The 12,802-nt window shown below is 32.9% G+C and overlaps 1 protein-coding gene across 1 annotated transcript; it reads right to left on the minus strand.

Annotated features, from left to right (window-relative positions):
- Positions 1 to 4,354: 4,354 nt before the first annotated feature.
- On the minus strand, positions 4,355 to 12,796 carry LOC134694602 (uncharacterized). Its single transcript, XM_063555634.1, has 4 exons — positions 12,575 to 12,796; positions 11,173 to 11,288; positions 7,302 to 7,506; positions 4,355 to 5,406 (listed from the first exon to the last, which is right to left on the minus strand). The coding sequence occupies exons 1-4, from the start codon at positions 12,690 to 12,692 to the stop codon at positions 5,267 to 5,269; spliced, it is 579 nt and encodes a 192-aa protein (XP_063411704.1). The 5' UTR covers positions 12,693 to 12,796; the 3' UTR covers positions 4,355 to 5,266.
- Between the last annotated feature and the right edge of the window lie 6 nt (positions 12,797 to 12,802).

Here is a 12,802-nt window from a genome sequence, read left to right on the forward strand (position 1 = left end):
AAAAAATGAATCACACTCCTTATACATGTTATTTTTTTGGTTTGTTGGGGGGATCATAGGATATCAAGCAGTTTGATTAAAATAATTTTATCATTGAGAAGCTGAATATTTCATTAGTTTAATTTAAACTCATTTATTTACAGTGGATTTGGGAAATTATTGCAACTTATAGTAATACTTTTCCACTTTGCGGATGGGAGTGCTGCCTTGTAGCGGCATAAGCTTGCTCTTTTTCGAAATAAACTAGGGTGTCTTTTACGTGCACGAGATATGGCTCTCTCTTAACACGGGTCAGCCATTTATTCTCCCCTTTTCGGCGGACTATCATCGTTTCCTCAACAACATACATCCTTAACATTAGAACGTGTTAAAAGGGTTCAATTGATTTTCAAAGAGTTATCTCCATGGAGTGTTATGTTTCACTTTGATTTCAATTTCAGAATTATGAGTAAATATTTTCCAAAAGTATCTGTCAATATTCCCTTAAAAAGCGATTTTTTTTACCAACAGTAAAATTAAACATCGAGTACGAGACTGGGGTCGTGTCATCAAAAGTGTCATAAGGTTTGTCTTAAGATATATCGTAGGACAAATTATAGGGCAGTCTTAGGAATCTCTTATGCTATATCTCAGACAGTACATCGAAGGTATCATAAGAAATTCTTAACAAAGGTGTCCTATCCTAAAATAAGTGCAATTTTTCCAAGGCCGTATAATGATGCAATTGTTTTGGAAAGAGTTCTACATGGCATTCCAATGTAATAAACTGTAATACATTATTGTGGTTTTTTTTGTATGGTAGAGTGCCATATCAACTCTTGCACAGTAAACTATATGTTAAGTTGTAAACAATAAGATGAGACGAACTCAAAGTGCCAACTCTTTAGATTTTTAGTTCAAATGGGAATCTCGTGTTATCTTAGATATAAATGTGTATGCTGTATTGCTTTACCGTAACCCTATACAATGAGTAAAAAGAGAAGTCAGAATTTGACAGGCATCGTTCAAATTCTACAAACTGAATTATTTTGAATATTTTTATTCAATTATCATTTTTATTTAATTTTAACAATAATATACAAACATATCAATCAATAATATTTATATGCTAAGACATCATTAAGATATCCCAAAAGTTAAAATGGTCTTCGACAAATGAAAGTTTTAACTACTTTGACTGGTTGTACAGCCCCCGCACGGTCGGTAAAAAGTGGTCTTAAGACTTATTAGTTGTCCTAAAGTTGGGACCAAAATAAGGTCATATCCGTTGATAAGATCTTTTCTATATTACGGTTAAGACGATCGTAGGACAAAGCTTAGTTCTAACAGAAACTTACTAAGACACCTTCGATGACACGGCCCCTGATTTAAGATTCTAAACATTTGTAATATAAATGAAATTACCAGTCATACAAAGTTTTAAACATTAGACTTTTACTATTTTCCCAATTTACCGCTCAAAAGAAGTCAATTCACTTGTAGTGAACGGATTTTCGCTAGGAACATTCATCGGGTTTCTATAACTACAATTGAGCGACCACATACAATAACACTTCAAAGATATAACAGCATAATTTTGCAAATATGTGTTTAGCAAATTACCAATTTAGCTTAAAGATTTCTCAAGTAGATTACCTTAGCTGTGTTTGGAAACTCTTTTAGGAATTTTCGATCTCAATGCTCTTCAACTTCGTACTTTATTTGGCTTTTCTAACTGTTTTGAATTAGACTGTCACTGATGAGTCTTTTGTAGACGAAACGAGCGTCTGGCGTATATATAAAATTTAGTCCTGGTATCTATGATGAGTTTATTTACGTCGTACTAGTACACACTCTAATGTAATGTTTTCTAATTGTGATTCAGATTATAATATAATGTTGATTGCTCACAGTGATGTACCCAAATCTTGAACATCTTTACCCAATATGTCTTTTTGTTTTGCCCACACGTTGTTTTAAATATAATGGAATTCCATGCGACTTTCATACAAGCGTTAGGGTAAACTAGCTATTAAACCAGGGATAATCGACCATTTTATACAGAAGGTTATGCCTGTACCAAGTCAGGAATATGACAGTTGTTATCCATTCGTTTGATGTGTTTCCACTCCTCATTTCGCTAAAAAGGTCAGTTATAAAGGACATTCTATTTTTAATTTATCTTGGAGTTCGGTATTTTTGTTATCTTACTTTTTGCACATTTTCCATGTAAGGAATATGATTGTCGTTGTCCATTCGTTTGATGTGTTTTATCATTTTATTTTGCCATTCAAGGCCAGTGATAATGGACTTTCTGTTTTGAATTTCTTGGAGTTCGGTATTTTTGTTATTGTACTTTTTGCGCAATTAAATACACTGAGAGAAAAAAAGGTCAGATTTTTCTCCCTAAATGCATGTTAGATTTGTAAAGGTAGCATGACCGATGCAGTTAGAGGAGTGGACACTCCACCCGAGTTCCGCTTATCTTTTTCAAAGTAGTGTCAAAAGTCTTTAGTTAAATGCAGTGTTTGTGGACTGTTGCTTGACTTTTTTCTATAGGGAGCAACTATTTAAGTTGAAGGGGGGAGTTATGGTTTTCTGTTTGAGTCAGGACAAAAGTGTCAGTGCAAAGTGCGATCATAATATCCTGTTAGTTTTCTGAAGCCATTAATCAAATTATTTTTTCCAAAAAAAATCTGGATCCAGAATAAAACAAAATTGTCATCTGCTTAACCACAATATTATTCTTGCATAAAATTTAGGTTTAGAAGATATTTGTATGGATAAAACATACCTCCTTATCTCTTGGTTATATTGTTGGTTGTGTTTTTGTGACATAAGATTTTTTTTTCATTTTTTCTATTTACCTTCTCCTTCTTTGTAAGGAAACAGTTTTGTGAAGATTAAAGTTTAAAGTCTCTTTTATTCCCTTTTCACGAATGTGACCTACTGAATTAGACTACTTACCGGATTTGTAATACCAAAACAAACACGATGGAGCAGTATCTGATTACCCTTCCGGAGCACCTGAGATCACCCCCAGTTGTTTTGGGGTTCGTATTGCTTAGTCTTTAGTTTTCTATGTTGTATCTCCTGTACTATTATTTGTCTGTTCGTCTTTTCATTATAAGCCATGGAGTTCTCAGTTCATTTTCAATCTATGAGTTTGACTCTCTCTCTGGTATCTTTCGGCCCTCTCTTTTATACGATAATTTGGTCTCTGGTGAATAGTTGTCTCATTATCAATCATGCCACATCTTTTTATAGTCATAGTCTTTCAAAATAAAGTAAACTAAAAGTGGTATCTACTATTTAATAAAGCAATTAACTATCAAATACATTAATGAATTATTTAAAACAGCAATTAACTATGTAATACACTAACCAACTATCAGCTATCTAATATAGCACAGATACTATCTATTGGAAAAGACATAACTTTCTGTACGGTGCAGTCCGGTGTATCCGCGCACCTAAGACTTATGACTTCACTTCATTCAACTGATAAAACCAATAATTGGATAATTTTGTGTGAACACATTCATAACATACTTTTATTTCATAAAATCTTCTGTTTGTATGGTTTCATCCTTTAGATTTTGTGTAATGTGTGTCCAAAATTAGGAAAACCCCTGTTCTGAGAGTTACTCCAAAGTCCGGTGATTTCGCGCATGTCTTCCAAAAATAGCTTATTTGAAATAAAGGAAAGATTTTATACTACGAAATATAGCTGAGATTGTACCAAACACACTTCCAAGGATGCAGAGCAAAAAATATTTCAATCTGATATTAATTTGACTTAAATAAAACAAAAATAATCTGATGATGTAATTTTATTAATGGAAATTGGCCAAATATGGTAAATCACGGGATTGCAGTTATTACTTAATTCTTGAACTTATCAGTTTTATTGTTTTTTATCTCTTCGGAAGGCTAAAACAATAACAAGAACGATTTTGTATGTGTAACTGTGTTGATAGGACGAAATCGGCTAATGCGCGATATCACGGGCCGCGCGGACACCGGGGACTCCACTGTAAATGTAATTTTGAAAACTAATAAGTCAAATATTATCAGACATCATCTTTTCTTATTTTTTTCTTCAAATATGTTAAAATAGTAAAAATTGAAGATTTCGTTGAATCAAAATTATTGAATGTCCCAATTGCAAGCTAGTAGGCTACCACAAGTTTGTTGAATCGTTAAATTGTGTAGGTCATTCCGATGTATTTCCGTCTTGCAGACTTCTTTCAAAATCATTTGTATCTCTTGATGATTTTAGCTTTCAAGTTTACAGGACTACCCGTGATGTTTTTTAATCAATTTCTACTATAATTCTATTTTCTTTTACCTTGATGAAAAATAAAAAGATTGATACTGATATCAGTAAAGAAAAAATAAGCAATTATATAACTAATAACGTGAAACTTCAAAGAGCCCGATCTATGTTTGGCTGTGTGTAGTGTCTACGCACCTTTAATAGACATTAGATTTCAACATAAGAGACAAAATTGGAAATAAGTAAACTTCAATTAAGGCCAATAACCTCTATAAAGAGTTCCAATGTAACAAAAATTTTCGTTCATTTTGCAGTCTTGTAGATCTTGTGTTGCTAATCAATTTTGATGTTCAATTTCAAACAACCAGCTAATGTCATGATATCGGACATATTGGCCTTTTTGTAGATATTATTTTGCTTAAAATTGTTATTGACTTGACAATTTTTCTCTATTTTCCTCATGATTTCAGTACAAAATAAAGACAACTAAAATGGTTCTCTAACTGTTGATATAAGCCATAAATTGCAGTTAACCCCTTTGTTTTATTTTAGCATAGTGACATTGAGTGTTAATACACTAAGTACCAGGGGACAACTTTTCAACAATATCCAATATAAAAGTTTGATAACAGTTCGCCCGGCTGTTTTGGAGATAAAGATTGTAAATTAAAGTTTACAACGACGGACAAACTGACATCGCACGATGACGACTGACGCCAAGCAATAAAATAAAAATTGTAATGATAATGGTTCTACACTGATGTATGGACGGAGTGTGAATGTTTTAGCTTTTGACATTTTCTATTTGTTGCATCAGTTCCTAAAATGGTAAAACTTGATTTGATCGAAAAGGCATGGTGCTTTTTATATAAATGTGCTCCGTTGAAGTAATACTAAATTTTGCAATGTATTCTATATCTCAATAATAAATGTTCTATTGAAGTTACATTGTCTCATTGTAAGCAAAATGTCAATTTGAAAAGCTGCCTTGAATGTTAAATTTCTGATTTATCTTAATCCTCTGCATTTATTACATTCCTTGATGATGATCCCAAGAATAAAACCACCAACGAACACTATTGATACTACTATAAATATCCCCAGTCCAAAGTGTCCAATTGTCTGGTCTTTTTCTTGTCCCTGAAGTCCTAAAAATAAATAGGATTCATTAGAATACATTTGAATTATTGATATGCAAAAACACCCATTCAAAATACAGATCATGTGTTCATGCTTTGCTTACAAAGATCTTGTAACACTGCATTCTGTAATGGAGCTATCGTTTCATTTTTAGTGGGGGAGGGGGAGGGGGAGGGGGCTTAGATGAAGAATTTCGTCCTGCATATGTTTTTAAACTCCGTCATGCCTTTTGATTTTGTATGTGGTCCTCTTTTTTTTGTAATAGTTTGTTTTTTACTTAAATTGTCATCCTGAACTTTTTTGCCAAGTTGCTCATCCACCTGTCCTGCTTTTTTTTTAATTTAATCCTAGCCCCGCCTCCCCCATAGAAATACCAAATGGTTACTCCCTTTGTATTATCTGTTTATTATTACATCAGCCAATGACTTTTCAGTCATAGCTTTTTAATTTTCTTAAAAAAATGCTACAGTAAAATTGTGGACAATATCGTAGGAATCCAGAAAGGTTTTTTTAATAAGAAAGTTAATAAGACCGTGAGAGAAACGTAGCGTGGTTATAGGATCAGATTGAGAATTATACAGTGTTATGCTTTTTTATACAAAATTGATAATGAAATATTTCTTCCGAGAAACATAATTCTTAATATCATTGATACATTTCAGTAACTTTGTAAATGTTTTATTTTTGGGAACAATATATTTGGTAGAGATATATAATACTTTTTGACATTGCCGTAAATCGCGAAGTTTGGCTAGCCACAAAAGCAGGTTCAATCCATCATTTTTTCTAAATGTCCTGTACCAAGTCAGGAATATGGCAGTTGATATTTAATAGTTTGTTTATATTTATGTTGCATTGTCGTTCGTTTTTTGCTGCACTACAGTGTTTCTGTTGTTTCGTTATTTCCCTCGTATAGTTGATGTGTTTACCTTGGTTTTAGTTTGTAATCCGGATTTGTTTTCTCTCAATCTATTTATGAATTTTAAACAGCGGTATATGTTGCCTTTGTTCGATGTTTGAATTCATAAGCAAAAAAGTTGCCTTATACCTTCTCCTTCCATTGGCCCGAAATACTTTCCTGGGTGCCCCTTCATCCGTAAAACTCAAATTAAAAAATTAAAGGACAGAATGTGTACATACTTTACAAGATTTAAGATTGAAAGATACATATAGAAAGTATTAAGTTTAAAAAAAGCACACTTTCGCTAGTGTAAGGTTTTTGATCTATGGTTTAAAAAAGTCTATCAGTTTGTCACAATCATGTATGAGACTTGAGTTGTGCTGATTTTAAATCACATTCAATTCTTTACGTTGTAATTGTAAATAGTAAAATCACAAAAATACTGAACTCCCAGTAAAATTATAATAGGAAATTTCCTAATCAAATGGCAAAATCAAAAGCTCAAACACATCAAACGAATGAATATCAACTGACATATACTTGATTTGGTACAGGCATTTTCTTATGTGAAAAATGATGGATTAATTCTGTTATAGCTAGCTAAACCTCTCACTGGAAAATTATTGTTCGAAATGTCAATATAAACATTTTTTTTAGAACTGTTTTCACGCATTAAAAAATGTACATAGATAACAACTTGACAATTGATTTCCCTCCGTGTTTGTATGACTGATTATTAACGGTGTAACCCTAATTAATTTGTGTATGCAATTTAAATCGTCTATGCGTTTTTCATACTCATTAGGATTTTTTTTGGACAGTTTTTGTACATATTACAGCTGAGGAGTAATAGGGATCCGGGGGTTTGAACGCTTTTGTTTTGACCGTTATTGCATTTAAATGGGGACATAATAGTTTAACACTCCTTCATCCGTGGTTGGGAATCTCTTTTCAAAAATGACTGGATCCGCCCCTGTTATAAATAGATTATGTATATTTTACCTTGACCAGCGTGTTTTGCTGTATGCGGCAGACAATCATCGTTAGCTGGTCGTAGAGTATTTACTATTTTGCTTTCTCCTATATCACACGTGACTGTCAGTACGTTCGGGCACTTTGATTTGATGGCTGTTTCGGGAAGGTATATTCTGTAAGCTTGACCTGGTGAATCGGGGGTTGATTTTAGTTCTTTGGAATGATCTGCTGGCTGAAAAGTTTTAGAAATGATATTACATACATGCATATTGTATATTAACTGAATTAGTTTACACAATTATACTCACAGTGAATTTGCTGCTCATCGATTCTCTTCAATTTCGTCTTTGTTTGGCCTTTTTACTTTTTTGCAAATGAGGTTCTTGTGTATACTTTGTACATGAACTTATTACAGTAGCGAAAATTAAAATTGTGTACGACAGGCTCGCATTTCGTCTACACAAATCTCATCGCTCGCATGCAAAACTCCAGAAAGGCAAATTTAATATGCATGGAAGACCGAAAGTTCAAAAAGGTGTTTGCCAAATAAAGGTAAGGTAATCTTTTCCTGGGGTAGTAAAGCCTTTAAAATTTTTCGTCAAATTCAAATTTTTGTAAAGAGTTTATTTTATAACTATGTCCATATCAGTGGTAGAAATTATATCCTACGACCTAGTATCTATGCATTGTTGCAACTTCCGAAGCAAGGTTGTCGGCTCTCCGGACATTCCCGAAGTCCTGCCTGTTGTCGGCTCTCAGGACAGTCCCGAAGTCCTGATTGTTGAGTTTGTGAGCTTCAGTCCTTGCTTGGAAGTTGGCATTGTTGGTGTCTTCAAGTTCTTTTTAATAAAATAATGTGATACAAGTACATTTGTAATATGATAGACAAGAAAACATACAAAAATAACGTTTTGTATCATATTCCTTTAAAAAATTGATGGGTTCATCGGTAAGTATGACAAATCAAACCAATATCAGTTTCATATACTCCTGGCATCAACAAACTGCGCACAAATTACGTTTTAATGAATATTAAATAAGGTAACAAATAATCCTGCAACTATTTCTTTTTGTTTTTTTCCAATATTTTACGACAACGCCGGTAATAATTGTATTTGATAAATCAAACAATGGCAAGATGTATACAGAGCTCCAGATAAGAATTCACAAATTGGGGTTTTTACCCACCATTTCCTTATGTAATTGGGTGATACAGGTTTTTAATTGCATTATCAATTCCAATTCACCCCTCGTGTTAATATCCAATTGGGGTTTTCACCACCAAGCTCCTTAATGTATTGGTTTTTTTCATCAAAATACTATTTAATATTTAGGCAATATCAACCCCGGATGTTTTTCCATTTTAAATATGTTTCTTTCTTTGAATAATATATGTGCTATTGCTATTTTATTTTCTTAATTCAATGACGAGCAATTGTAGGTTTAATTTATGTCCCGTTTCAAACCTTCTGCCAGTTTTGTATTTTCTCACAATTTATGTAAACTGTAAATAACGGATATGTGTATTCCAAGGCACTTGCCTCAGATCTATTTTTCTCTTATATACCTTTACATAAAAAGTCTGAGAGGAATGCCTGTGTGTGTATTCACTCATTAACCGTAAAACGAAAAAAAAAATAGTATATAAACTCTAATTATACCTGAATGTTTTTTTTTATTCAATTAACATAAATCTGGGTTAAGTTATCCCTTATTAAAACTTTTGGTTTACAATTACATATCATTTCATAATTGATTTGGCCTTTCACATTTTCTAACCAGATCTGGCAACTGATTCAGTTTTTGACGAAGTCTCGTGTTTATTAGCAATGTTCTCGTTAAGGTACGCAAACACGCCATTGGGTTCGACAGACACTTCCTAAAAACACTGGCTGAGTGTTGTTATCATCATATCTTTCCCTCAGTTATTCAAAGGAAGCTGAAAACATGCTTCTATTCAATATTTTTTCGGATATTCACTTTCGTTTTAATACATTGTATGTAATGATAAATCTCGAGCAATTCGAAAAAAATATGACAACATGACACACGCTAATTGGATAAACGCCGAGAAAATCGAAATGATTTCAAAAACACGTGTACCTTTTGAGCAAGGGAAAATTCCAACAGAGACCCATTTCAGGTACTTGATGCAGGGAACTATTTTTAGAACGAAAGGACATTTCCAATTATAAATACAATCAAAATAGATTTACGCAACAAGTGAAAACAGATAAGGGTAAATAACGCAAACGGTAGCCAACAAAGGGGTTGAGAACTCATGGTTTTGGCATATAATTGGGTTTTCCTTTGAATTAATTGGGTTATTGAACCCTGCAATGGGCAATTGCATTGGGTTTTCTATTATTTGTATTGCGTGATCACGCAAATATGCAGCTTATCTGGAGCTCTGCCTGTATACCGTGTTCGTGATTTACGTATTTTTGTATTTCCTTGTGTCTTTATATTATAAATATTATTTTAATGAACGGAAAGGAAAATAGTACACATTTTGCAAAACAAAAGCTGACTTACTTATAAGTAATAAGAAGGATGACCTCTAAAAGGGAATTATATGAATGATCATGTCGGACACCACAATATGACCTTCAATACCTTAGTCATTATAAGATACATGGTTTTTGATTGGTTGTTATTTGTACTTTAGTGTTTTTGTTATTGTGGGGATGTATAAATATCCTGCCACGTCCTTCTGGGTATTTATTACTTTTTTTCAACTTTGTATAAACCTTTTGAGTTTAGCCCTTTCCGACTGATTTTTTATGTTTGTTAAAATATATATATTGTGCCACTACACCTCTGTCAAGGCCAGGGGGATTGTTGGGTGTCATAAAACGTGTTTAAGCGCGACATATTCTGTATCTATGTACCTGTCCCGAGTCAGGAGTCAGTAATTCAGTGGTTGCCGTTTGTTGCTGTATATCATAGTGTTCACGCTAATTAATTAGAACATAAATCAATCCGTTAGTTTTCTCGTTAAATTGTTTTACAATTGTCCTTCCGGTGTGTTGTATGGCTGAATATGTGTTTTTTTATCATTGTTGAAGGTTGTACGGTCACATCTGGTCGTTCCCTTCGCTGTCATTTGGTCTTGAGTGGATAAGTGTTTCATTGGCTTTCATACCACCTCTTCTTATTTTAACATTTACCTTTTTTTTCAACTTGACTTTACACGTATCGGAGATAACGTAATTTCTGTATCTTTAAATACAATTTTAAATATGCGATTTAATATTCGACTTAGTTTTCAGTTATATTACGGATTTGTATCTAGAAAGGAATTAGATTAATGGTCGAAATCATTTTTCATTATGATTAATATGACATTCAATCATTTTTCAGGTTCACCTTAATAACTGTATTTTTTTTGTGATGGCAGAGATTATAGTATTGAATATACATCGTATGAGAAAAAATCAATTAAAAAAACGGACACTACCATACATTGTATGGTTAAACTGCAACCCGATACACATATTGTGTTTTTGTCTATGTATAATAGAGTTTAACATGTATCCCATTACCAATTAGAAATCTAAAATATAAAAAAGAAGACGTGGTATCATTGCCAATGAGACAACTATCCAAAAAAGACCAAAATGACACAAACATTAACAACTATAGGTCACTGTACGGCCTTCAACAATGAGCAAAGCCCATACCGCATAGAGTCAGCTATAAAAAGCCCCGATAAGACAATGTAAAACAATTCAAGCGAGAAAACTAACGGTCTTATTTATGTTAAAAAAAAAATGAACGAAAAACAAATATGTGACACATAAACAAACGACAACCACTGAATTACAGTATTGCATCACTATAATTGTAGGAAAAAATTATATATAATAAAACAACAAGATGTAAAATAAATTTTTACCCCATACATCACTGCACACTGAGGAATCTCTGTAAAATTTCTAAATGTCATTGAAAATAGATCTTCTTTGTTGACATTGTTAACTAACTGGTGAACATTATTGGTGTTGGCAATATCTAGAAGTGATAGAAAAGAAGTTATAATAAATAAACGGCTTCGCTGAGCGAGGCTGGATACGCCCATGGAGGTCCATGATCCATGAACAGTAAGGGCATAAATGGACACAACATGAAAGCTTGATACAGGTCTGAATTTGGATAGTAATTAAATATTTGATATATTATAGGTTTCTGAATAAATGTATTAAAAAAACTTGAAATCGGTTATATGAATTGAAGTTTTATTCAATTAAAAATTTCTTGCTGTTGTGCAATACACTGTGCTGTTGCGCAATGCTTATTAGGAAATCTGTTGTCAGACAATAATCAAATAAATTTCAATTTTTTTTCTTTAAATGTCATATTTGAAATTTATGAAAATCAATCGGGAAATGACATCGATAGTTATAAATAATTCACAAAAGTTTCATGAGAAGTACTGAAAGCATTTTTCAGTTATTGTCTGAAAACTGGAAAATACCCCTTTTTTATGAATAAAACCCTACAACTCTTTTATGAAAATCGAAAGGCAGCTGTTAATAAATATAAACAATTCACCAAAGTTTCATGCATATTGGTTAAAGTGTTTTTTAGTTAATGTCCGACATGTTGACAACGGCCGGAGAGACGGACAGACGGACAGACAGGTATACTTTGTTTATTTTTTATTTTAAAAGTGTTATTTTGGTGCAAAGTTTTCGGTCTTTTTATTTCACGTCTTTTCGTGTTTTGACGTTTTATTTCCCGTTTTATCGTGTTTGGTTCGACGTGCGTGCTTCGTCCCCCTCATTTATTTTCCGTGTTTCGTGTCGGTAATCTTTAATTTCTCGTGCTTGTCCCGCATTTGATTAAAACGTAAACCTGGACTAAATTAAAAGTCAGTCCGGAGATTGCTTTAAATTGTGTGTTCCCAGGATATTAATTGTTATCAAATTATTTTTCTTTCAAATCAGTTGCAACTAGGGGACCCTAAAAGGTGAATGCAGGGTCTTCATGTCCATTGATAAAGACTACATTATCTCCAAGTACGGCTGAGTAATAACTACTAATACTTTTTTCCTTAATATTTCGATTTAATTTCTTGTCAGCCGTGCTTCATTTTTCTCATTTTTTTTTCTTGCAACGTTTTATTACGATTTTTATTTTACCTGTTTCCGTGTTCAGAGCCCCCATTATTATCCTCTAAATCTTCTACGTATACATGTACATGCATTTCTAAAATTTTGCTATATAAGTTAATTTTATGTTGTAAAACAATCTGATATGTTTAAACTTTTAATGCGTTCGTTATTTTGTTTACTTACACTCAAATGATTCAATTGTCATATTCAGTACATGTTCATATCTGTTGTTGCCATGGAGACAATCGTATTGCACTTTGACTCCATCCTTATTGTAAGCGGAAGTGGTTAATGTGTACATCCGGTGAACTGTATGCTGCTTTTCTAATTGGTTTATATTGTCCACAGGTTCTCCGTTTAGAGAGTGAATGTCAGTACTACCATTGCCTTTTGATTGGCTGTTATTTTTAC

Source organism: Mytilus trossulus, chromosome 13 (genome assembly GCF_036588685.1).
Source record: "Mytilus trossulus isolate FHL-02 chromosome 13, PNRI_Mtr1.1.1.hap1, whole genome shotgun sequence".
NCBI classification, from domain to species: Eukaryota; Metazoa; Mollusca; class Bivalvia; order Mytilida; family Mytilidae; genus Mytilus; species Mytilus trossulus.

Bases quoted from the DNA above. Each gene is read 5' to 3' on its own strand.
- LOC134694602 (XM_063555634.1), bottom strand. From the start codon at position 12,692: ATGTACACATTAACCACTTCCGCTTACAATAAGGATGGAGTCAAAGTG. The intron at 7,507-11,172 runs GTAAAAATTTAT...AAAACTTTTCAG, and splicing joins AGTGTGCAGTGATGTATGGG to CCAGCAGATCATTCCAAAGA. The intron at 5,407-7,301 runs GTAAAATATACA...ATTTATTTTTAG, and splicing joins AGCAAAACACGCTGGTCAAG to GACTTCAGGGACAAGAAAAA.